Raw genomic sequence first — 27,233 nt, forward strand, 5'->3', positions numbered from 1 at the left:
CAGGATGGCTGAACGGGACGTCAGAAGGTGAGAATAACAATATTTTTTATTTTTTTTTATTATTTTTAACAGCTGATCGCTGGTCTCCCGCCTGTCACACACAGCGATGCGTGCTGGCCAGCGGGAGACCAGCGACCAAAGAAATGTCCAGAGGTTTCTTGCAGCGATACCGGCAGGGGGGCCGCTCGCTGATCGCTGTCACACACGAGCGATCTCGCTGGTGAGATCGCTGTTACGTCACAAAAGTTGTGACTCAGCAGCGATATCGTTAGCGAGATTGCTATGTGTGACTCCCACTTAAGGGTAAGCAATATAATAAAGTGATTTCAGGCAAGACTGTGCAGTGATCTAGGTCCAGCCCCAATCATTAGGCCATGTGCACACATAATTTTTGGTGCTGCGGATTTGGAAAAATCTGCAGGTAAAAAATATCTGCGGATTAGCCTGCGGTTTAGCCCTGCAGTTTGACACCTCTACAATCGAGGTTTGAAACCGCAGCGGATTCTGCACATAGAATTGACATGCTGTGGATTTGAACCCGCAGCAAATCCGCGCGGAAAAATCTGCAGCATGTGCACAGCGTTTTTCAGTTTACCATTGAAAACAATGGTACTGTACAAAGCACCTAAATCTGCTGCAGAGCCTGAAACGCTGCGGATCCGCACCGTGTGCACATGGCCTTATAGGGTTAAGCTGGTCTCACACTTGCATATTTTGGCTGCACACGGATCCATTTTCGTCTCCATTGACTTTCAGTGGTGACGGATGGGACTTGCGTGTGCATCCAGCTGTCACCGTTTTCCCATGGATCGCTGTGTCTGCATATTTTATCAGATGCACAAAAACGCAACTTGTTGCAGTTTTGTGTCATCTGAAAAACACGCAGGCGCAGGGCGACGCACGGATCCGCGGCTACACGTCTGGAATTGGCATGCAGCTCTATGGAGCACGGATCCAGGAGAACACGGGTCCGTGTGCAGGGATCCGTGTGGCGGCACTGATGCTCGGAAGTGAGGGATGTGCTGTATGGGAAAGTGATGAAACTGTATGGGAACAGTCTGCTGACATGATATAGACTATGTCCGCATGCTCATCTGTCATACAGTGATCTTTCCCGCCTCACTAGAAGGGATTGTGCCCTGTGTTATAGTGTGGCAATGATAATATAATGTATTGGGAGCATGTATATAACATGGGGGCACCTGGTTAGGGGCTGCACGAGTGGGGCTGCGTTCACACTAGCGTTGTGATATGGTGCGTTGTGATGCGTAGCAATCCTGATCCAGATTACATCTCTATACTTAACATAGGGAGGCACGGACCTGCGTTTGCCTCAGGATTTTCCATGTTCTCCCAAAACGCAGCTTGTTGCGAATTTTGGGTGTTAAAAAAAATCTGCAGACATCCTGATATGTGTCAGCAAAAACATATGATTGTCACTGTAGATGCACCTGAATCAGGATGCCTGCGTCCAATCTGCATGTGGATTTCATACTGCGCAGGCTTCCAGCCCCATTTTCTTTTTTTCTTTCCCCAGTCTCTCTTTCTCTCTCCCCCTAACCTCTGCCCCAGAAGTCAGAATTTCACATTTCCAACCAAATCCTCATTAGGACACAGTTCCATGCGTTTGCATCCATTTGCAGAAAAAACACGGATGCGAATAAATCGCGTCCAAGAGGGAATGACTACAGCAGTGAAGGTGCGGACTCCTAGTCTGGGGGAATAGATGTCCCGCTGGGCTACTGCTGGTTCATTATCAGATCACCAGTGCCGATATGAAACTATTCTCACTGCACATGACTTTATTACAATGCAGTAATAGGGGGGTCAGGGGGAAGGGGCCAGTGGGGGACATAAAGGATCTTATCAGTGTAATATGGAAACAAAACTGGCCCTAGTCCAAATCATTTTGCAGGCTTCAAATAAGTGCACCTGCGAGGTTGTCCATGACTTTAATGCTGGCTGACCTTAGAATAGGTCAGCAATGTCTGATCAGTGAGGGGGCGACACCGAGCACCCCGGCCAGGCAGCTGCTCTTAGTGTCTGATTTTACTATTCAGTAGGCGTTGCTTACATATTTTGCAGTGTGTGTGTTGGCGCAGTGCTTCCAACATACCTTTTACGGATTAGGCCGGGGTCACACTAAACGACGCAAAATACGGTCCGTAGTTTACATGCGTAATACGGATGAATGGCCCATAAACAGTGCTCCGTATGTCATCCGTAAGCAAGGTGTGGTCGCGTATTTTGCGCATGTAAGCATCCGTATGTCATCCGTATGGTGAGATTTTCTCGCAGGCTTGCAAAATGGACATATAATGGAGCCCTATGACAGGGTTTCTAACAGAAACCAAAGAATAGATATAGACACATAGAATACATATATATAGATATATATGCATTCTATGTGTATATATCGTTTCTTTATTAAACATGTCAGTGTGAGTATATTGTATAGGCACTGAATTGCCGACTTTTCTAAAAGACACCTGGTGCGTATTTCTCGCAGGTCACACGTGTGGTCCGTGTGTAATCCGTACTTTTTGCGCACCCATAGACTTGCATTGGCGTATTACGGCCGTAGTACGCTGACAATCGCAGCATGCTGCAATTGGCACGGAGCGTAGAATACAGATGAGAAATATACGGCTGGTGCGAGGGACCCCATAGAGAATCATTGGTCCGTGTCTAATGCGTGCTTTTAGCGCCTCTCACTCGGCCGTATTCCTCGCCAGTGTGACCCCGGCCTTATACTCTTATATAACGCCAACAGGGATTGCAGCACTTACTAATCCAGACAGGACATGTACAAAAAACGCCACAGATCAGAAAGGAATACATGGTAAGACTGTCTGCAACCAAGGAGCCGGAGCCTGATCACAAGAGCTGACAATCTGAGGAAACAGCAATGCTGAATAACAGCTTACACTGCGTCACTAGATCCTTATATAGGTGGAGAATGAGCCCCTCACTTTACAGGCAAAGACCTGGAACGATGACTGTGGAAAACGGATTAATATTTAAAAAAGAGCCGTTAAAAGAGCCGGCTCTTTATGGTGAGCGGAGCCGAATGAGCCGGATCGCCAAAAAGAGCCGAACTTCCCATCACTAGATGGCACCATGCAGCCACATACAGAGCCCTGCGGATATCCCTGGTCTGACCCTGATGGCACCATGCAGCCACATACAGAGCCCTGCGGATGTCCCAGGTCTGACCCTGGTGGCACATGCAGCCACATACAGAGCCCTGTGGATGTCCCTGGTCTGACCCTGATGGCACCATACAGCCACATACAGAGCCCTGCGGACGTCACTGGTCTGATCCTGATGGTGCATACAGAGCCATAGGGATGTCCCTGGTCTGACCCTGATGGCACATGCAGCCACATACTGAGCCATGCGGATGTCCCAGGTCTGACCCTGGTGGCACATGCAGCCACATACAGAGCCCTGCGGATGTCCCTGATGGCACCATACAGCCACATACAGAGCCCTGCGGACATCACTGGGTTGATCCTGATGGCACACACAGAGCCCTGCAGATGCCCCTGGTCTGACCCTGATGGCACCATGCAGCCACATACAGAGCCCTGCGGATGCCCCTGGTCTGACCCTGATGGCACCATGCAGCCACATAGAGCCCTGCGGATGCCCCTGGTCTGACCCTGATGGCACCATGCAGCCACATACAGAGCCCTGCGGATGCCCCTGGTCTGACCCTGATGGCACCATGCAGCCACATACAGAGCCCTGCGGATGCCCCTGGTCTGACCCTGATGGCACCATGCAGCCACATACAGAGCCCTGCGGATGCCCCTGGTCTGACCCTGATGGCACCATGCAGCCACATACAGAGCCCTGCGGATGCCCCTGGTCTGACCCTGATGGCACCATACAGCCACATACAGAGCCCTGCGGACATCACTGGTTTGATCCTGATGGCACACACAGAGCCCTGCAGATGCCCCTGGTCTGACCCTGATGGCACCATGCAGCCACATACAGAGCCCTGCGGACATCACTGATTTGATCCTGATGACACACACAGAGCCCTGCAGATGCCCCTGGTCTGACCCTGATGGCACCATACAGCCACATACAGAGCCCTGCGGACATCACTGATTTGATCCTGATGGCACATACAGAGCCCTGCGGATGCCCCTGGTCTGACCCTGATGGCACCATGCAGCCACATACAGAGCCCTGCGGATGCCCCTGGTCTGACCCTGATGGCACCATGCAGCCACATACAGAGCCCTGCGGATGCCCCTGGTCTGACCCTGATGGCACCATGCAGCCACATACAGAGCCCTGCGGATGCCCCTGGTCTGACCCTGATGGCACCATGCAGCCACATACAGAGCCCTGCGGATGTCCCTGGTCTGACCCTGATGGCACCATGCAGCCACATACAGAGCCCTGCGGATGTCCCTGTCCGAGCAACGCAGTATGAACTAAACTTGAATTACAGTCACACATCAGGGCACAGGTCTCCTGAAGGCTGCATGTGAAGATGTCGGCTCAGTCCTTACATCGCCCCCACATGCCCAGACGGCAGTGCCCACCTCATGGACGGACTGGCACTTATGGGGTGCAGCTGTTACTAGAAATGTAAGCCCCTACATGAGGTGTCCACCCGCTCCACACCCACAGACCGAGACCACTGTGCCAACCCCCCCCCCCGGAACTGACCGGACAGCCGGGCCGCGTCCTTCCCGCAGAATCTCACTCTTTCAGGCCTTCCCTCCACAGAAGTCACATGACCAGGGCGGGCGGTGATTGGAGGGGAGCAGTTCCGAGGGCGGGGCACAGAGAAGCACGTGTGTGTGAAGCCGCTTCCTGTGTCGGGTCCAGACTCCGGAGCGGTGCACAGGCGGAGAGCACGGCGTGGACATGGCGTGTTACTTCAGGAGAGCCATAGCGGAGCAGGTAGTGGCAGCGAGTGCGCGGTGCATTGTGGGACACTTGCTCCGTACTTACTGAGGACGGACGGACCGACCGTCCGTCCTGACTGTATGATGCGCTTGTACCAGTTGACTTTGTTGCGTCGATCACGTGCTCTGCATTACGTCAGTGTCACACTTGCAGCCAATCACTTGGCTCAGAAGTGATGCAATGAAAGACTGCTGAAGTGTGTGATTGGCTGCAGCGGTCACATGGTTGCATGTGACAGGAAATTTAAAGGGAGTATGTCACTGCAAATTAACACTTTAAGGTAACCACAAAGCCTTGTAGGAGAAGGAGCAACAATGAAAATAGTTATCTCTGTAAATCTGTTGCGGCCCCCCCCAACATAACAAATGAGGGCGCCCAGTCTGTCATGTGGATGGCACAATAGCTCAATAGACTGTTAGGCCTGTCTCACACTTCAGTTTTTTTGTGTCAGTTAAAATCCGCCAATATGGCGGAAAGCGGATCCGTTGCTAAACTCATGTGAACGATGCCACCGGACCGTTTTTTTTTAATGGATCCGATGAATTAAGAATTTTAAAGGAACCGTAGCCCGAGGAGAGGAGAGAGAGAGAGATTTTTCCAGCCGCCAGAACAGACTTTAGGGTTAAATTTCAGGCTGAGTGAAGGCTTTCGGGCATGCGCAGTGTGAAGTGCGGATCCGGCCGCCCGGGAAAACGTTACATGCTCTGTTCGGGCATGTCGGCGGACGTCAAATTCTTGGCTGAACCGCAAAAAAACATCCAACGGATGGCCGTCCGTCAAGATCTGCCGGTAATGCAACTCAATGGGAAAAAAAACGGATCCGCCAAGCAAAATAGCGGATCCGTTTTTTTTTAAAAACGGCGGATTTTGACTGATGGTGACAAACGGAAGTGTGAAACAGGCCTCACCCCACTTAGTTTACTACACCACCTTCTGTGGAGATTGGCCTGCCCGATGCCAGTGCTGTCTGACGGTGAGCCTGCGTTATTTGCGCACTGTCACTGTGCAGCAGACAGCACAGGAATCGCACTCCTAGCTGGTGATGTCGCTCAGGTATAGCTGTGTAGTGGTGTCAGAAGGGAGGACAGAGTGATTGGTGTGTCGCTCCTGCACTGATGTGATGGCAGGGGAGAGAGATTTGTGTGTCACTCCTACCACTGGGTAACTAAACCAGTCGTCATGTTTCCTATAGGTTTCTCGAGCTGTGGGAGTGCCATCCGAAAGAATCCTCCACCATATTCATGCAATTCCAGTCCATAGGAAACGGTAGGAAAACTTTTATTTCTTCCACATTTTTTGTCCTGATGATGTATAACATTAACTCCACCTGCTTAGTATCCTGGAGGTCCATCTATTGCTGCCAGGACAGCTCTGGCTTGTTAAGGTGTGGGCTTCATAAGACTCCTTTAGGGAACCTGTCACATCTTACATGGCGATGGGTCTGCCACCTTTATGACATAGAGCAGGAGGGGATGAGCGGAATAATATATCATTTGGCAGGTGTAGATTCAGTATCATTTATATTCTATTCATTGCCATTCCTGGTAATTGTATGCATGTGAGTCCAGTGGGTGGTTCAATTTAGTGTATGACTGAGTCGTTCCACCCACTGGACTCCTAAGCATAGGAAAGCAGGGATTCAATAGAAGAAAATACAGATTACGCTGAATCTCGTCCTACAAAATGATAACTCAATCTGCCTAGTTCTTTTTTTTGTATGGCATGCTGTCCACAGATAGAACTGCATGCTCAACGGGACAGATCTCATACCGACCACTACCGATCATATGCTTGGCAGGGTATGGAGCTGCCTCAGAAGCTGATCCAGCACCATACCCGGCGGAATGTGCTTGTCTATATTTCCCCTTTTCACATGTAAAGCGCCATGGAATAAATGGCGCTATATAAATGTATAATAATAATTGTTACACAAGTGAAATATGCCTATAATGGCAGTGACCAGAGCAAAGCTCTGAATGCTGCTGTGAATGCCACGATCAATCTCCGACCACAGCAGATACGAGGCATGGTCCAGGGCATTTATCTACCCCCTGCGACACGACCCATGGTGCCAAGGCGGTACACCTGTCGAGCTCGGCTGATGTTGGATACATAATGCAATACAGTATATAGCACAAGCAATTGAAGATTCATGTTCACTAATGGTACTTAAAAAAAAAAAAAAAAAATAACTATTAAATTCTAATCACCCCATCTCTACCCCCCAATAAAAATATAAGAAATTGAAAAAAAATAATAAAGTTCAGTATCAACAATCACAGAATAGTCACCCTTGACGTCAGATGGAATCAAAATAAATCTAATTATCTGTTTTTCTTATATAGCAAACGGCAGCCCTTTATGCCTACTATTGTTTTTCTATTTCCATCCACTCTAGTGAATCGCCTGATTTTCAGCTTTATTTGAAGTCAGTGTTGGATGATTCTGCAGATGGGGCCGGCTACCAGGAAAAGACAGAGAAACTCACAGACAAGGTATGGGAAAGAGAGCATGAGTGAATAGCTGGGAGAATCCTCATCCTTTGTTTTTAATCTACAGTTAGGTCCATATATATTTGGACAGACAACATTTTTCTAATTTTGGTTCTAGACATTACCACAATGAATTTTAAACAAAACAATTCAGATGCAGTTGAAGTTCAGACTTTCAGCTTTCATTTGAGGGTATCCACATTAAAATTGGATGAAGGGTTTAGGAGTTTCAGCTCCTTAACATGTGCCACCCTGTTTTTAAAGGGACCAAAAGTAATTGGACAATTGACTCCAAGGCTATTTCATGGACAGGTGTGGGCAATCCCTTTGTTGTCATTCTCAATTAAGCAGATAAAAGGCCTGGAGTTGATTTGAGGTGTGGTGCTTGCATTTGGAAGGTTTTGCTGTGAAGTAAACATACGGTCAAAGGAGCTCTCCATGCAGGTGAAACAAGCCATCCTTAAGCTGCAAAAACAGAAAAAAACACATCCAAGAAATTGCTACAACATTAGGAGTGGCAAAATCTACAGTTTGGTACATCCTGAGAAAGAAAGAAAGCACTGGTGAACTGATCAATGCAAAAAGACTTGGGTGCCCACGGAAGACAACAGTGGTGGATGATCGCAGAATAATCTCCATGGTGAAGAGAAACCCCTTCACAACAGCCAACCAAGTGAACAACACTCTCCAGGAGGTAGGCGTATCAATATCTAAATCTACCATAAAGAGAAGACTGCATGAAAGTAAATACAGAGGGTTCACTGCACGGTGCAAGCCACTCATAAGCATCAAGAATCAAAAGGCTAGACTGGACTTTGCTAAAAAAAAAAAATCTAAAAAAGCCAGCACAGTTCTGGAAGAACATTCTTTGGACAGATGAAACCAAGATCAACCTCTACCAGAATGATGGAAAGAGAATGGCGAAGGCGTGGTACAGCTCATGATCCAAAGCATTCCACATCATCTGTAAAACACGGCGGAGGCAGTGTGATGGCTTGGGCATGCATGGCTGCCAGTGGCACTGGGTCACTAGTGTTTATTGATGATGTGACACAGGACAGAAGCAGCCAAATGAATTCTGAGGTATTCAGAGCCATACTGTGTGCTCAGATGCAGCCAAACTTATTGGTCGTCGTTTCATACTACAGATGGACAATGACCCAAAACATAAAGCCAAAGCAACCCAGGAGTTTATTAAAGCAAAGAAGTGGAATATTCTTGAATGGCCAAGTCAGTCACCTGATCTCAACAAAATTGAGCATGCATTTCACTTGTTAAAGACTAAACTTCAGACAGGCCCACAAACAAACAGCAACTGAAAACCACCGCAGTGAAGGCCTGTCAGAGCATCAAAAAGGAGGCAACACAGCGTTTGGTGATGTCCATGAGTTCAAGACTTCAGGCAGTCATTGCCAACAAAGGGTTTTCAACCAAGTACTAGAAATGAACATTTTATTTACAATTATTTAATCCGTCCAATTACTTTTGGTCCCTTTAAAAACAGGGTGGTACATGTTAAGGAGCTGAAACTCCTAAACCCTTCATCCAATTTTAATGTGGATACCCTCAAATGAAAGCTGAAAGTCTGAACTTCTACTGCATCTGAATTGTTTTGTTTAAAATTCATTGTGGTAATGTCTAGAACCAAAATGAGAAAAATGTTGTCTCTGTCCAAATATATATATGGACCTAACTGTACTTGGAAGCACATCAGTGAAATATTCTAAATGCTATATGATAGTCCAAATATGGAGCCATGATACAAGTTTTATCCACGCGGGAAGGAAGGTTACAATTCATGTATGTGCCACTACCCGTGTGATCTGTGCAGCTGTACCTACTTCTTTGGAGGAGCTTGTCTTTAATTACAATTAAAATCCAGTAACCCTCTTTGATTTTAGTACCTGAATTGGAAAAGTGAAAGCCCTAAATTATAGGTAGATGCTAAAGTCCAGTCTTATAGAAGCAATTCTCTTCTACTGCCTGTTATCATACTTATCAAACAGATATACACCAAAGTCTAATACAATAAAAAGTTGTTTTGACAGTAAACTAATGTTTTTTGAGATACTGGGTACTATTTGAAACTGCCCCTCATTGGACACCTTTATGTAATTTTGTAGAACATTTTGCAAAAATGTTTTTTGCCTATGAGCCATAAGTTTGGCCATGATGCCCCTTTTGCCTGTTCGGCTTGCATATATCTCTTCAAAATCGTCAAGACTTCAAGCCCAAGAATCTTAGTGGAGTTGACATGTGGTCTAATTAGACAAAGGATGTGAGTCAATGTTCAGTTGCTGCACTTCCCACATGTTTAGGACTCATTCACATGTCAGTTTTTTTTGTATATGGGTGGTATCTGTTTTTCACAGGGAAGAGGGTGATCACATGAAAAGAAGTTCAACAATACTCCCTGAATCACTAGAAAGCTGGATAAAGGGAGTGATGCTCGTCTTAGACAATTGGCCTCCCCAATTGAAACGTGATGCTCAATATATTATGCAGCTAGGTGGTATTTTGAAGTCTAAGATCCTGGTCTTTCAAATTTACTTTTTATAGTCCCAAAATGGAGTCATGATGTCAATTTTAATTCCATGTTGTAAGGAAGTTGACAAATCCTGTATGTACTACTGCTCGTTGAACTCGTGTAGTGCATTACCCTCAGATCTAACTCTAGTTTTAGTTTCCTTCTGAATACTCAGCCCTGCTCCACAGCTGAGTGAACAGCTTAGTTATGTTTTTTCTCAATACTGCTCCTGCTGACAGTCAAGAGACATGTCTCAAATGATATCTCTCCAGGCTGAAATACATCCTGATGTGAATTGGATGGGTTGTAGCTTGAAATATGTAGCGGCAGCCATTTTTATGACGCTCTGAGAACCCCATTAATGTCAGAGGCTAATTCATTAAGACTGGATTAGTGCAAGCTTGCGCTATGCCAGTCTTGACAGACTATACAGTGGCAAATTCATTAAGAGGTGCACACCAGTTAATGAATTTGGCGTCTCTTCTAAGTGTTGTGCTCCTCTGTCGGCTGCATGTATGAGGGACTGGAGTATCATTTCTGACGTAGAAAATGTTGGCACATTTGACGGGGGTATAGCCATGCCCCATCTTTCCCTGGCTTTTCCCCAATTTTGCTTATTTTGTAGTGATAGACAGTCCGGCTCTTTTTGGTGAGTTGGATCCTTTGGCTCTATTCTTATGGATTCGAAAAGGATCCCTATTTATCATGTGTCCACCTGCAGATAAACACATATGCATGGCAGAATAAACGTAGGCAGATGCTGTAAGATCTCCGCCCACCTGCCTTGCCTAGGGCAGGTAGGCAGGCTGTCATTCTCCTTGGCATCTGAACTTTTGTGAAGTTAAAGCTTATGTCATTACTTACAGTGAAGGAAATAAGTATTTGATCCGTTGCTGATTTTGTAAGCTTGCCCACTGACAAGGCCATGAACAGTCTATAATTTTAAGGGTAGGGTAATTTTAACATTGAGAGAGAGAATATCAAAAATAAAATCCAGAAAATCACATTGTATAAATTCATTTGCAGTGAGAAATAAGTATTTCATCCCTCTGTCAAACAAGACTTATTACTTGGTGGCAAAACCCTTGTTGGCAAGCACAGCAGTGAGACTTTTCTCGTTCGCCTTATTGGGGGACACAGAGACCATGGGTGTATGCTGCTGCCACTAGGAGGCTGACACTATGCACAAAAAAAGGTTAGCCCCTCCTCCGCCGTATACACCCCACCGACCGGCAGGAAGTTCCTCAGTTTAGCTTAGTGTCAGTAGGAGGTGGACACGGGTCTTTGATTAGACCCATATCTACCTCAATGTGCGTCGTTTCTTTTCAGGTTTTTCCGGAGGGATACAGTGTGAATAGTCACATCTGTAGTCCCACAAAGACTGAGTACGGCGTGTACTGCCACCCCGTATCCTCATAAGTCTACAGCAGGACCAAGACCCCTAACATGGATGTGGCGTTCCAGATGGTCCTCGCTCCCCGTCTCCCACCCACTCGCCTACCAGAGCCGGTCGGTCGGTTGAGGCGCAGGTTACTCTCCTTGAAACAGTACGCTGGATGAAACGGATCAGGAGGGTAAGTATGAGCCCTTTGTCCCATTCTCCCCTGCGGGTTCCACGCCAGGCCACTCCATGGATTCTTCGGCAGCGGTCGCTGTGACAGTGCTGCGACGCCTCCGCGTCGCCTCCAGGCGGCCGCTGCAGCTATTTAGGCCCTGGCTGGTTATCGGACAGCTCTTCCCCCACCCCCCCCCCCTCCCCTCTGCCGGGTCCTAGCTGTCCTCAGTAGCAGCCACCGCGGCGGTTCTGCGACGCCTCCGCGCCGCCCTGTGCTGACAGGCGGCCGCCTCTTCTAATCCAGGCCCCGGCTTCATCTGGGGCCTTGTCCGGCGTCGCGGCCACGCCCCCCTTCTCCATTCTCGGGCGGGCTTCCCTCCCGCCCGCTCTAAGCCCGCCCACGGCCTTCTCCCCTCAGGTTGAGCGTCCCGGAGGCGGCGCCGTCCTTCCCACCCTACCATCTTAGCGGGCGGCACCATTTTTATCATCGGCGCCTAGCCCCGCCTACCTCCCTCCTCTGCATCTGCAGGAAAGCGCGCGCTTCCTGCTCGGCTCCTCTCTGGCTGCCGCCATTTTCGCAGCCTGTCAGCCGGACGCTGTCCCCTCAGCCGTGCCCCTGCAAGCCGGACGAACCGTGCATCTCCATTTATTGGAAGCTGTGATAGGACACCGGACCGTGAGTAGCTCTGCATACTGCAGACTGACACCCTCCTCTGCCTCCTGTCCCCCAACCTTCCGGCAAGGCTTCAGTGACTGTCCGTCAGTATGTCTAATTCTAAGTCTGACCGCGCTCGTCCCCCTGCCTCCTCTGGCACCTTAGTCAAGTACTTTGCGTGCTCTTCTTGCAATCGCAAACTTCCCTCAGGTCAGTCCACTCCCCTCTGCCTGGACTGTAGCAATCCAATCCAGCCCGACGCCGCTCAGGAGCCATCCATAGCCCCAGTGGTGAGTGAGCCCCCCATGCCGGGCTGGGCCTCCTCTCTATCACAGTCAGTGGCAGACCTCACCAAGGTGTCTCAGTCCCTAGTAGCCGTTCTGGACAAGTTGCCCTTGGGAGCTTCGGCGGGACCCAGCACGTCTCAGGACGTCCCATCTGAGCCAGCCAGCGGCAGTCGCAAGAGGCCCAGGCAGGACCTCCAGGCGGAGTCCTCCCCTCGTCCTACCTCACCCCATAGTCCCCAGCAGTCTCCCTCTCGGGCCTCCTCTCCCGAGTCAGGCGAAGCGCTTTCGGAATCGGAAGGGGTCTTAGAGCTGGATTCGGACCAGGATGCGAACATGAAGGTTATGGTGCAAAACCTCATTGCCGCGATTCACCATACCTTTGACATCGCTGACGCCCCTGCGAAATCCTCAGATCAGGAGGTTTCGTTCAGACGGGCGGAAACACCATCCAGGGTGTTTCCCTTCCATTCTGAGTTTGGAAAGATTTTTACAAAGGAGAGAGAAGATCCGACCAGACGCTTTCAAAGAGGAAAGCGTCTCGGCGTACTGTACCCGTTTGCTAAAGAGCTCACGGACAACTGGGCCGCTTCTCCCTCGGTGGACCCTCCCGTGTCCAGACTTTCTAATAATACGGTCCTTCCGCTGTCAGGTGTGGCGTCTCTAAAAGATTCTAATGATAGGATCATAGAATCTCTAGCAAAATCTGCCTTCGAAGCGGCATCAGCAGCGGTATGTCCAGTCTTTGCTTCTTCTTGGGCAGCAAAGGCCATATCCACTTGGGCAGACGACCTTCGGCAGGGCATTCTGGATAAGGCACGACCAGAGCATTTGGCCGATCTCGCCAATCAGATTTCCCATGCGGGGGATTATCTGCTTTCTGCCTCCCTGGATGCCGCATCTTGCGCAGTTCAGGCGTCAAGTAACATCGTGGCAATCCGACGTACAATTTGGCTCAAGGCCTGGCAGGCGGACTTGTCCTCTAAAAAGTCTCTGACCAATCTGCCTTTTCAGGGAGTGCGTCTCTTCGGATCACAATTGGATCAGATTATTAAGGACGCTACCGGAGGTACGAGTTCTCTTCTCCCCTCCAAGCCTCGCAGACCTCCTCCAAGGCGTCAGTTTCGTCCCTTTCGGACTTTCCGCCGTTTCAATACGGCGGAAAACCCTTCCAACCAGCAAAGGCCACAGGCACGTCAGGAAAGAAAGAAGGTTTCCTTCAGGCCCACTCCGTCCTGGCGGTCCCACTCTTCCCAGGGAAGACCGTCCAGATCTAGATCTGGACGGTCTACATCCGCATGACTACCATCGGTCTCCCGTGGGTCCCTTCCAATTGGGAGGTCGACTTCTTTTCTTCAGCGACGTCTGGCTCGCCTCAGTAGAGGACGCTTGGGTCAGAGAGGTTGTATCAACAGGATACAAAATAGAGTTCATTTCTCTTCCACGGGATCGCTTCTTCCAATCCCGTCCGCCGAGGGATCCGGCCTTGGTCCCGGGGTTCTGTTCGGCCATCGCCTCTCTTCTCAGTTCCGGGGTGATTGTGCCCGTTCCCGAATCGGAACGCTTCACAGGGTTTTATTCAAACCTGTTTGTGGTGCCGAAAAAGGACGGGGCAGTTCGGCCCATTTTGGATCTCAAGTTACTCAACAAGAGAGTTCGCCTTCGCCACTTCCGGATGGAGTTTGTACGCTCGGTAATTGCTTCCATGGAGGAGCAGGAATTCATGGGTTCCATAGACATCCAAGATGCCTATCTACATGTGCCCATATTTCCCGGACATCAGAAGTTCCTGCGGTTTGCGATTCACCACGAACATTACCAGTTCGTCGCGCTTCCTTTCGGGCTCGCCACCGCTCCCAGAGTCTTCACGAAGATTATGGCGGCGTTGATGGCATTGTTGAGGATCAGAGGTCTCGTTCTTTTTCCGTACCTCGACGATATCCTGATCAAGGCTCCCTCCTTTCAACAGGCCCGCCTAAGTGTGGCGATCGTTCTAGACACCCTGTCCAGTTTTGGGTGGATCGTCAACCGGAAAAAGTCCTGTCTGGTCCCTACTCAACGCCTTGTGTTTCTGGGCCTTCTGTTCGACACTCGTCGGTCAAGGGTATTTCTCCCACAAGACAAGATCCTTTCCCTGCAGCAGGGCGTGCGATCATTACAGATCACACGATTTCCATCCCTCAGGACAGCCATGAGGGTCCTGGGGAAGATGGTGGCGGCGATAGAGGCAGTTCCCTTTGCCCAATTTCACGCCAGGCCACTCCAGCAGGCCATTTTGTCCAGGTGGAACAGGTCGGCTCTGTCTCTGGATCGTCCGGTTCGCCTTTCATGCCGGATCAAGCGGTCTCTCAACTGGTGGTTGACGTCTCCCCTCATTCTCTTGGGGCGGTCTTTTCTTCCCGTTCACTGGCAGATTGTCACTACGGACGCCAGCCTCATCGGCTGGGGTGCAGTGTTCCGCAATCACACTGTTCAGGGTCGATGGTCGACTCAGGAATCAGCTCTGCAGATAAATGTCCTAGAGATACGAGCGATCCATCTAGCTCTCGTCCACTGGGAAAGGCGCCTCAAGGGCCTGCCTGTCAGGATTCAGACAGACAATGCCACAGCAGTGGCGTATATCAACCGCCAAGGGGGGACACGGAGTGTCTCAGCTCTGGCGGAAGTGTCCAGAATTCTTCAATGGGCAGAGACCTTTGTTCCAACGATTTCCGCGGTTCACATTCCCGGCGTGGACAACTGGGCCGCCGATTTCCTCAGCCGCGAGGGTCTCGCGGCAGGGGAATGGTCCCTACATCCGGAGGTGTTTCATCTGCTCGCTCTGCCGTTGGTGGGGAAGTCCGGATGTAGACCTCATGGCATCTCGCCTCAACAGGAAAGTCCCACGATTCGTGTCCAGGTCTCGGGACCCTCTGGCAGTGGGCGCCGACGCTCTGGCCGTCCCTTGGTCACAGTTCGAGCTCCCCTACCTGTTCCCTCCTCTGCCTCTTCTTCCCAAGTTGTTGAAGAAAATCAAAGCAGAGGGGATTTCAGTCATCCTCATCGCCCCGAATTGGCCCAGAAGGTCTTGGTTCGCGGACATTGTCAACCTTCTCGCGGACGTCCCCTGGAAGCTTCCCGACAGGGCAGATCTGCTGTCTCAAGGCCCGATTTGCCACCCCAATTTTCGGTCGCTCAATTTAACGGCGTGGCTGTTCAGGATTCTCTGATCGGGTGATTCATACCATGATCCGCGCCAGAAAGCCTTCTTCTTCGAAGATCTATTACCGTACTTGGAAAGCCTATTTCTCCTGGTGTGAGACCAATGACATCGCGCCCTTGGTTTTTTCGCTCCCTTCTATTCTGGCGTTTCTGCAGGCAGGGCTGGATGCGGGGCTTGCTCTCAGTTCCTTGAAGGGTCAAGTTTCGGCACTGTCCATTTTATTTCAGAAAACGCTGGCCTCCCGGCCCCAGGTCAAAACCTTCCTCCAGGGTGTGGCTCACACGGTTCCTCCGTACCGAGCGCCCGTGGATCCTTGGGATCTTAATTTGGTTCTTCAGGTTCTGCAGGGTCCTCCTTTTGAACCTCTCAGGGACGTTTCCCTTTCCCTCCTTTCTTGGAAAGTGGCCTTTCTGGTGGCCATTACCTCCATCCGGCGCGTGTTGGAATTAGCAGCACTTTCTTGCCGCTCTCCTTTTTTGGTCCTTCATCAGGACAAGGTAGTTCTGCGGCCTCCGCCCTCTTTTCTTCCGAAGGTGGTATCTTCGTTTCACCTCAATGAGGACATTGTTCTGCCATCCTTCTGCCCGAGCCCAGCTCACCCTCGGGAGCGGTCCTTGAACAAGCTGGACCTAGTCAGGGCATTGAGAGTCTATCTAGCCCGGACGACTTCCTTGCGGAAGTCAGACTCTCTGTTCATCATTCCTGACGGGGCGAGGAAAGGTCACCCAGCCTCAAAGGCCACTATTGCGCGCTAGATCAGATCGGCAATTTTGGAGGCATACCGGGTCAAGCATCGAGTGGCCCCACCAGGGGTCAGAGCGCACTCTACCCGGGCGGTGGGTGCCTCCTGGGCGGTGCGCCACAGAGCTTCCGCGCTGCAGCTTTGCAAGGCTGCAACGTGGTCATCGGTTCACACCTTTGTGAAATTCTACAGGGTCCACACCTACGCTTCGGCGGACGCCAGCCTAGGTAGAAGGATTCTGCAGGCTGCGGTGGCGAGTCCACTGGCCTGATGGAAGTTTGTTTCCCACCCCAGGGACTGCTTTGGGACGTCCCATGGTCTCTGTGTCCCCCATTAAGGCGAACGAGAAAACAGGATTTTTTGGGTTGCTTACCGTAAAATCTGTTTCTCGGAGCCTTCATTGGGGGACACAGCACCCTCCCATGTTCTACAACTCCTGTTCTTATGTTTGTCGGTTTGTTACAGTTGAGTTGTTTGTTCTGTTCTCAGTCTATTCTGTTACTTCTCCTACTGCTTTCTGACTAACTGAGGAACTTCCTGCCGGTCGGTGGGGTGTATACGGCGGAGGAGGGGCTAACCTTTTTTTGTGCATAGTGTCAGCCTCCTAGTGGCAGCAGCATACACCCATGGTCTCTGTGTCCCCCAATGAAGGCTCCGAGAAACAGATTTTACGGTAAGCAACCCAAAAAATCCTGTTTTTTTGTAGCTGATGAGGTTTGCACATGTCAGGAGGAATTTTGGTCCACTCCTCTTTGTAGATCATCTCTAGGATTTTGAGGCTGTTGCTTGGCAACTCGGAGCTTCAACTCCCTCCATAAGTTTTCTATGGGATTAAGGTCTGGAGACTGGCTAGACCACTCCATGACCTTACTGTGTTTCTTTTCGAGCCACTCTTTTGTTGCCTTGGCTGTATGTTTTGGGTCATTGTCTTGCTGGAAGACCCAGCCACGACCCATTTTTAATGTCCTGACGGAGGGAAGAAGGATGTCACTCAGGATTTTATGGTACATGGCTCCATCCATTCTCCCATTGATGCGGTGAAGTAGTCCTGTGCCCATAGCAGAGAAACACCTCCAAAACATAGTGTTTCCACCTCCATGCTGACAGTGGGGACAGTGTTATTTTGGTCATAGGCAGCGTTTCTCTTCCTCCAAACATGGCGAGTTAAGTTAATGCCAAATAGCTCAACCTTTGTCGCATCTGACCACATCATCTTCTCCCTATCACCCACAGAATCATCCAGGTGTTCATTTCAAACTTCAGACGGGCCTGCACATATGCCTTCTTGAGCAGGGAGACCTTCCGGGCACTGCAGGATTTTAAAAACTTTTACGGCGTAATTAGTTACCAATGGTTTTCTTGGTGACTGTGGTCCTAACTGCCTTGAGATCATTAACAAGTTCCCCCGTGTAGTTTTAGGCTGGTCTTTCACCTTCCTAATGATCAAGGATACCTCACGAGGTGAGATTTTGCATGTTGCCCCAGATCGATGTTGATTGGCAGTCATTTTGTATTTCTTCCATTTTCTTACTATTGTACCAACAATTGTCTCCTCACCCAAAGTCTTACTTATGGTTTCGTAGCCCATTCCAGCTTTGTGCAGTTCTATGATCTTGTCCCTAACATCCCTAGAAAGCTCTTTGGTCTTGCCCATGTTGTAGAGGTTAGAGTCTGACTGATTAAATGAGTCTGTGGACAGGAGTCTTTTATTAAGGTGACTATGTAAGACAGCTGTCTTTAACCCCTTAATGACCAGAGCTTTTTTCGGTTTTACTTTTTCATTTTTCGCTCCGCTTCTTCCCAGAGCCATAACTTTTTATATTTTTCCGTAAACATGGCCATATGAGGGCTTATTTGCCGGACGAGTTGTACTTTTGAAAGACATCATTGGTTTTAGCATGTCGTGTACTCAAAAACGGGAAAAAAATTCCAAGTGCGGTGAAATTGCAAAAAAAGTGCAAACTCAGGCTACTTTCAGATTTGCGTTTGGAGGCGCAGGGCCGCCGGTAAGCTCCGCCCCCGGCCGTGCCTCCTCCGGTCAGCTCCTCCTCTGATCGCATGAGACTGCATGCGGTTAGCGTTGGGTATGCTGGTCGTGTGCTGGTACACTGGTACATCAGGTGGCGCTCATAGCAATCTGGCATCAACAACCCTAGAGGTCTCTATGAGATGTTGTTATGGCAACACATTGCTGTCCCCCGATCACGTGACGCTGGTCGGCGATGCGCGTATTTCCGACCCGGCGGCTGGAAGCGCTGGTTAAATGCTGCGGTCAGCGTTTGACAGCGGCATTTAACTAGTTAATAGGCGCGGGTGGATCGCGATTCCACCTGCACCTATTGCAGGCACATGACAGCTGTTCAACACAGCTTACATGTCCCGGCTTTGATGCGGGCTCACCACCGGAGCCCTCATCAAAATGGGGGTACTGCCATTGGGCGTACTATTGCGTCCAATGGCATTAAGGGGTTAATACAGGTAACGAGTTGATTAGGAGCGTCTAACTGGTCTGTAGGAGTCAGAATTCTTAAGTATTTGATCTTTAACAACCATTATTTCTCACTGTAAAATTTTAAATAAATTTATATAATTTATAGAATGTGATTTTCTGGATTTTATTTTTGATATTCTATCTCTCAATGTTAAAATTAACCTACCCTTAAAATGATAGACTGTTCATGTTTCTGTCATTGAGCAAACTTACAAAATCAGCAAGGGATCCAATAATTGTTTCCTTCACTGTAAGTCATTGGCAGTGAAATACACAGTTACGATGTGTGAACATTCTTTTTACCTAAAGCGTTTATCGTACAATTAATCTCACAAAATGAAATCCTCTTTGTATTCTAGCTTGTTCCAGACTCAGTCATTAGTGAATACGGGTTGGCACGGGGAGTCCTCACATTTAAAATTAACAAACCTTTATTGGTTAAGGTGAGTTCCGTAAATTCTTGAAAATACGGGAGAAATATGGAAAGTATATTCTAATAATGGCATATGCATTTTTATCATTTTAGAAAGTTATGCACAAAATAAGACAAGATGGCTCCAGATATGGATTTACCTCTGATCTTTTGTCAGACGTCCCAACAGGTCTGACGCTAGTGGAATACAGGTATGTGTACACACACATTGTCATACCTCCCCGATAAAGCATATGATCCCTTAAATTATTGTTTCATTCAGAATTCTACATCTCTCATGGACTGTGTTTCACATCACAATTCATAAAGTGAGTGGGAATCTGCTTGCTTTTACATTAGCAATAGTTCAGACAAAGGTACAGTCTCTTTAATGTGTATATCTGGCGGGCAGGGAGATGCAGCTCAGCTTTTGAATTAACGTGACGGGCTGTGCCAATGACAGTTTTATGTTTGGAGGAATTCCTTGTCAATTGCACTTTGGCAATTATTTTTGTTTTATTGTGCTAATTTACCAGCAAAATTTAAGCCTATAATTATGGGGAACTCTCATGTCCTCTCTAGATTGACCAGCAGTCCAGTACATGGTCTCCTATATACACCTCAGTCTTCCTTTTCTCGTTCTGTGAACTACAGGATGACCTCATTATCTGGTAGCTGTTACAGTGCTCCCCACTAACCACCCTCCTCGTTTCCCTGGATCTCTCATATACAGCTGAAAGTGTAAATTCTCTTTTATATTAGAGAGCAGTGATCTAGTAGTTGATTCTATAAAAGCTGCAATTATAAGACTTATGTAAGTTGCACTGTCTTTCTTCTGTGTGTGCTGTGTGCAGAATCTACAGTATAGTCCTTCTAGATCCATTTTAATCCTTTCCACTTTCACAAGCAGGAGGCAGGGAGATGGGCTCAAACTGCATCACATAGTCTTCTTTGAGACTCTGTAGTGCCAGTGTGTCTGTTTTATGTCACTGATCTGTCACTGCTGCCATTAGATAAGTCTCAAGTATAAAACTGGTACTCCAACCTCTCTGCAAAGGCAGATCCATGATGTAAAATGTAGTATACAGTGGGGCAAAAAAGTATTTAGTCAGTCAGCAATAGTGCAAGTTCCACCACTTAAAAAGATGAGAGGCGTCTGTAATTTACATCATAGGTAGACCTCAACTATGGGAGACAAACTGAGAAAAAAAAATCCAGAAAATCACATTGTCTGTTTTTTTTTCCTTTTATTTGCATATTATGGTGGAAAATAAGTATTTGGTCAGAAACAAGCAATCAAGATTTCTGGCTCTCACAGACCTGTAACTTCTTCTTTAAGAGTCTCCTCTTTCCTCCACTCATTACCTGTAGTAATGGCACCTGTTTAAACTTGTTATCAGTATAAAAAGACACATGTGCACACCCTCAAACAGTCTGACTCCAAACTCCACTATGGTGAAGACCAAAGAGCTGTCAAAGGACACCAGAAACAAAATTGTAGCCCTGCACCAGGCTGGGAAGACTGAATCTGCAATAGCCAACCAGCTTGGACTGAAGAAATCAACTGTGGGAGCAATAATTAGAAAATGGAAGACATACAAGACCACTGATAATCTCCCTCGATCTGGTGCTCCACGCAAAATCCCACCCCGTGGCGTCAGAATGATCACAAGAACGGTGAGCAAAAATCCCAGAACCACGCGGGGGGACCTAGTGAATGAACTGCAGAGAGCTGGGACCAATGTAACAAGGCCTACCATAAGTAACACACTACGCCACCATGGACTCAGATCCTGCAGTGCCAGACGTGTCCCACTGCTTAAGCATGTACATGTCCGGGCCCGTCTGAAGTTTGCTAGAGAGCATTTGGATGATCTAGAGGAGTTTTGGGAGAATGTCCTATGGTCTGATGAAACCAAACTGGAACTGTTTGGTAGAAACACAACTTGTCATGTTTGGAGGAAAAAGAATACTGAGTTGCATCCATCAAACACCATACCTACTGTAAAGCATGGTGGTGGAAACATCATGCTTTGGGGCTGTTTCTCTGCAAAGGGGCCAGGACGACTGATCCGGGTACATGAAAGAATGAATGGGGCCATGTATCATGAGATTTTGAGTGAAAACCTCCTTCCATCAGCAAGGGCATTGATGATGAAACGTGGCTGGGTCTTTCAACATGACAATGATCCAAAGCACACCGCCAGGGCAACGAAGGAGTGGCTTCGTAAGAAGCATTTCAAGGTCCTGGAGTGGCCTAGCCAGTCTCCAGATCTCAACCCTATAGAAAACCTTTGGAGGGAGTTGAAAGTCCGTGTTGCCAAGCGAAAAGCCAAAAACATCACTGCTCTAGAGGAGATCTGCATGGAGGAATGGGCCAACATACCAACAACAGTGTGTGGCAACCTTGTGAAGACTTACAGAAAACGTTTGACCTCTGTCATTGCCAACAAAGGATATATCACAAAGTATTGAGATGATATTTTTTTTCTGACCAAATACTTATTTTCCACCATAATATGCAAATAAAAGGAAAAAAAAACAGACAATGTGATTTTCTGGATTTTTTTTTTCTCAGTTTGTCTCCCATAGTTGAGGTCTACCTATGATGTAAATTACAGACGCCTCTCATCTTTTTAAGTGGTGGAACTTGCACTATTGCTGACTGACTAAATACTTTTTTGCCCCACTGTATGTGTTAGAAGATACATACCAGCACAGAATAAGCATCAACATGGCAGGTAATCTAGAAATGGCACATCAGCTTAAACAGGCATGCACAAGAGCCTCTATAATAGTCATTAACCTCTTTCCAACATCTATCTACTATACATGTATAGAACAGGGGCCAGTAAGTTCCCGCAAAGGGCCATACATTTATTGAGCCACTCACAAACAGCCGGCGCCATCAGCAGCGGGTATCAGCTTTATATTATAGTTGCAACAACTGCGAGTGGGCAGCACAGTAGCTCCGTTAAGTCCTGGCTTCAGGTCCCACCAAGGACAACATCTGCTAGGAATTTGCATGGTCTCCCTGTGTTTGCGTGGGTTTCCGTCCACACTCCAAAGACATACTGATTGGGGCTCACAATCTAAATTCCCTATGTGGACAGTGATAGTAATGTCTGTAAAGCGCTGTGGAATATGTTAGCGCTATAAACGTAACGAAAAAAATAAATAGTAAAACAGATTGTGGCCACTAAACCACTTAGATGCCACTGTTAGAAGACTGCTCACGAAGGGAGTGGGCTTTAGCCTCATTGACACACTGTTATTGCAGGGTGCCAATGGTTGCGATGACAATTCAAGTACAAATTATGGCCCCTGGGTCTGCCAGCTATGGTTAGTAAGGTCTAACGTACATAACATAACTGACAGTTAAAAGTCCCAGAGTGGAACAAAGTAGAAAAAAAAATTAACAGGCAAATGTTTCGACACTAAAAATGCTGTTTTTATATAAAAACAAAAATAAAAAAAAAACAACCCAAGCTTTTACACAGTCTCATTATTTAACCTGTTCAGAGAATGCTGAAAAAAAAACTCCAGAAAGATGGCTTTTCTACATTACTGAGTGAAATAAATCTGGAGTCACACATAGCGACTTACCAGCGATCCCGACAATGATATCAACATGTCAGGATCGCTGGTAAGTCGCTATGTGATCGCTGGTGAGCTGTCAAACAGCTTCACCAGCGATCAGCACAGCGATGCCGAGCGCCCGGCATCGCTGTGTTCGTTAACGCTGATGCCATATCCCTGTAAAAAAAAATAGAATTAAAAATATTGTTATTCTCACCTTCTGACGTCCCGCACAGCCATCCTGCCTCTCTCCACGCTCCGGTCCCAGTAATCCTTTGCGAGAATGACCGCGAGAATGTCACGGTCTCGCGGTCATTCTTGCAAAGGATCACGGGGTCCGGGAGCGTGGAGATATGTGGGATGGCTGCGCGGGACGTCGGAAGGTGAGAATAACAATATATTTTTTTTTTTTTATTATTTTTTACAGCTGATCGCTGGTCTCTCGCCTGTCACACGCAGCGATGCGTGCTGGCCAGCAGGAGACCAGCGACGAAAAATATGTCCAGAGGTTTCTTGCAGCGATCAGCTATACCGGCAGGGGGGCTGATCGCTGTCACACACAGCGATCTCGCTGGTGAGATTGCTGTTGTGCCACAAAAGTTGTGACTCAGCAGCGATATCGCTAGCAAGATTGCTATGTGTGACTCCCGCTTAACTGGAAACGTTATCTTATCCTGCATAAACAAGCCCTCATATGGCTTTATTGATGAAAAAATTAAAGTTATAACAATCAGAATATGGAGATTCAAAAACAGAATATTTTTGAAAAGGAAAAAAACTTTTAGGGTGCAAAAAGTGGAAAATCATAAAATATATAAATGTGGTTTCACTGTGATCATACTGATCTGGAGAATAAATTTGTCTGATCACTTTTAACAAGCAGGATGTAGCGTAAAAAGCAAAACACGAATTGTGGTTTACTCTGCATCCCAACATCAGAAAAAATTCAGTCAAAGAAATGTTATGGAGACCAAAGTAGTAGAAAAAAATTAATCCCACATTATGATCGGTAATAGCTCAAGCGTGCAGAAAAATCAACATGGATTCCAAAACCCAATCCAGGAAGATCCACGCTTCCAAAACCAAATGTTCCACCCCCTTCTTGAGCTCCACAGTGTGTCCAAACTACAGTTACTTCAACATGTATGGCATTACTGCAGAGGGGAAAATGTACTTAAGGCTGCGTTCACACGTTCAGTTTTCAGATCTTACGACTTCCATCTCTCCGGACAACAATGAAAGTCCTGGGAAAGATGGTGGCGGCGACAGAGGAGGTTCCCTTTGCCCAATTTCACTCCAGACCTCTCCAACATGCCATCCTGTCTCGGTGGAACAGGTCTGTTCTTTCCCTGGACCGCCCATTTCGTCTTTCATACCGGGTCAAGCAGTCCCTCAATTGGTGGCTGACGTCTCCTCTCATCTCCCTAGGACGGTCATTCCTTCCCATCCACTGGCAGATTGTGACAACGGATGCCAGCCTCCTCGGCTGGGGGGCAGTGTTCCGCAATCACACTGTTCAGGGTCGATGGTCGACTCAGGAGTCAGTTCTGCCGATCAACGTCCTTGAGATACGAGCGATTTATCTGTCTCTCGTTCACTGGGAAAGTCTTCTCAGGGGCCTGCCTATCCGGATTCAGACAGACAATGCCACAGCGGTGGAATATGTCAACCGCCAGGGGGGACACGGAGTGTCTCAGCCCTGGTAGAAGTGTCCAAGATTCTTCATTGGGCAGAGCTTTCAGTCCCGGCAATATCCGCGGTGCACATTCCCGGCGTGGACAACTGGGCCGCCGATTTTCTCAGCCGCGAGGGTCTCACGGCAGGAGAGTGGTCCCTACATCCGGAGGTATTTCTTCAGCTTTGCCGTCGTTGGGGAACCCCGGACGTAGACCTGCTAGCTTCTCGCCTCAACAGGAAAGTCCCACAGTTTGTATCCAGGGCTCGAGATCCTCTCGCAGTGGGCGCCGACGCTCTGGCCATTCCTTGGTCGCAGTTCAAGCTCCCCTACCTATTCCCTCCCCGCCTCTTCTTCTCAGGCTGAAGAAAATCAAGGCGGAAGGAATTCCAGTCATTCTCATCGCCCCGAATTGGCCCAGAAGGTCTTGGTTCACGGACATCGTCAACCTTCTCACGGACGCCCCTTGGAAGCTTCCAGACAGGGCAAATCTGTCTCAAGGTCCGATTTGCCACCCCAATTCTCGGCCGCTCAATTTAACGGCTGTTGAAACTGAGGTTTTGAAACGATCAGGCTTTTCAGATCGAGTTATTCATACTATGATCCGGGCCAGAAAGCCATCGTCTTCCAAAATTTATTACCGTACCTGGAAGGCCTATTTCACTTGGTGCGAGTCCAACGACATTCCGTCCATGCATTTTTCGCTCCCTTCTGTCCTGGCATTTCTTCAGGCAGGGCTTGATGCAGGCCTTGCCCTCAGCTCTTTAAAAGGTCAAGTTTCGGCGCTGTCCATTTTATTTCAGAAGACGTTGGCCTCCCGTCCTCAGGTCAAAACCTTCCTTCAAGGAGTGGCTCATATGGCTCCTCCGTACCAAGCGCCCGTAGATCCTTGGGATCTTAATCTGGTCCTTGAGGCTCTGCAAGGTTCTCCCTATGAACCTCTCAGGGATGTTTCCCTATCCCTCCTTTCATGGAAAGTAGCCTTCCTAGTGGCCATCACCTCCATCTGGCGCTTGTCGGAATTGGCGGCCCTCTCTTGCCGCTCTCCTTTCTTGCTCCTCCATCAGGACAAGGTAGGAAGGAAAGAGGGCGGAGGCCGCAGAACTAAAGTGGTGTCCACTTTCCACCTGAATGAGGATATTGTTCTCCCGTCCTTTTGTCCGGGTCCAACTCATCCTCGGGAGCGCTCCTTGAACAAGCTGGACTTGGTCAGGGCGATGAAGGTCTACCTAGCTAGGACGATTTCTTTGCGGAAGACAGACTCTCTCTTCATCATTCCAGATGGGGTGCGGAAACGTCAGCCGGCCTCCAAAGGTACTATTGCTTGCTGGATAAGATCGGCAATTTTGGAGGCCTACCGGGTCAAACATCGATTTGGCCCCTCCGGGAATTAGAGCTCACTCTACCCGGGCAGTGGGTTCCTCCTGGGCGGTGCGCCACAGAGCTTCCGCGCTGCAGCTTTGCAAAGCTGCAACCTGGTCATCGGTTCACACATTTGTGAAATTCTACAAGGTCCACACCTACGCTTCGGCGGATGCCAGCCTAGGTAGAAGGATCCTGCAGGCAGCGGTGGTGAGTCCGCAGGCCTGATGGAAGTTTGCTTTCCCGCCCCAGGGACTGCTTTGGGATGTCCCATCGTCTGTGTCCCCCAATGAAGCGATAGAGAAAACAGGATTTTTGGGTTGCTTACTGTAATATCTGTTTCTCGGAGCCTTCATTGGGGGACACAGCACCCTCCCATGCTCTACAACTCCTGTTCTTATGTTTGTTGGTTATTTACAGTTGAGTTGTCTGTTCTGTTTTTCAATCTATTCTGTTACTTCTCCTACTACTTTCTCACTAACTGAGGAATTTCCTGCCGGTCGGTGGGGTGTACACTGCAGAGGAAGAGCTAACCTTTTTTTTGTGCATAGTGTCAGCCTCCTAGTGGCAGCAGCGTACACCCATGGTCTCTGTATCCCCCAATGAAGGCTCAGAGAAACAGATTTTACGGTAAGCAACCCAAAAATCCTGTTTTTACTACTGACTCTGCATAGGCGGCCTCAATAGTAAAATGTTGGTCACACTAGTCAAACACTATGTTTGACGAGTGTGACCAACCTGCTAGTCAGTTCTCCAAGCGATGCTCCAGATCGCTTGGAAAACGCTAGCATTCTGCAAGCTAATTACGCTTGCAAATCGCTAGTTTTGCGATTTTTCCCGCGGAATGGAATTCCGGAATTCTCGCGGTAACCTCTGGAGTTCCGCAACGTGTGCACATAGCCTAAAGGGATTCTACCAAGTCTAATGAATGGTGACCTACCACTGAATGGTTAATTATGAGATCAGTGGGAGTGTTACTGTGACTCTCTGCAAAGCCAGCTGAAGACTGTTCCAGCAGCGCCAGGCACTAAGCGGTGTACGGGTCACCCACTAAGCGGTGTACAGGTTACCCACTAAGCGGTGTACGGGTGGAACACAACAGCACTGTGCATTGCTAAGTGGCCACAGATGAGTACTGCACTTCATCTCTTTTCCAAAATGGGTTCACTTATGGGGGTCTGTGCTTGCTGTTTTTGCACTTCAGGGGCTTTGCAAATGTGACACGGTGCCAGCAATCCGTTCAATATTCAGGGTTTAAAAGTTGCTAATTTTCCAAAATTTTCTTTAAATTACTGATATTTTCATATATTAATGTAAATCTC

General features: G+C 48.3%; 2 protein-coding genes across 7 annotated transcripts in view; one reads left to right on the top strand and one right to left on the bottom strand.

Annotated features, from left to right (window-relative positions):
- ORC3 (origin recognition complex subunit 3) overlaps positions 1-5,051 on the bottom strand; it is a 142,649-nt gene extending 137,598 nt beyond the window's left edge. For 2 of the 6 annotated variants that reach the window (XM_073589596.1, XM_073589603.1), the window contains exon 1: positions 4,693-4,831. The gene's annotated coding sequence lies outside the window, so the exon portion shown is untranslated. Of the gene's footprint in view, positions 1-4,692; positions 4,832-4,980 lie in introns of those variants that run through there. The other 4 variants (XM_073589598.1, XM_073589602.1, XM_073589597.1 and 1 more) reach the window with 4 other exon arrangements.
- Positions 4,796-27,233, top strand: part of RARS2 (arginyl-tRNA synthetase 2, mitochondrial) — a 106,456-nt gene continuing 84,018 nt past the window's right edge. The window contains exons 1-5 of the mRNA XM_073589604.1: positions 4,796-4,929; positions 6,128-6,201; positions 7,334-7,430; positions 19,243-19,326; positions 19,410-19,507. Coding sequence (XP_073445705.1) covers positions 4,894-4,929; positions 6,128-6,201; positions 7,334-7,430; positions 19,243-19,326; positions 19,410-19,507 — 389 coding nt within the window. The 5' untranslated portion in view covers positions 4,796-4,893. The remainder of the gene's footprint in view (positions 4,930-6,127; positions 6,202-7,333; positions 7,431-19,242; positions 19,327-19,409; positions 19,508-27,233) is intronic.

The sequence above is a fragment of the Dendrobates tinctorius genome, unplaced genomic scaffold (assembly GCF_039654945.1).
Source record: "Dendrobates tinctorius isolate UK_male_01 unplaced genomic scaffold, ASM3965494v1 ptg000111l, whole genome shotgun sequence".
Taxonomy (NCBI): Eukaryota; Metazoa; Chordata; class Amphibia; order Anura; family Dendrobatidae; genus Dendrobates; species Dendrobates tinctorius.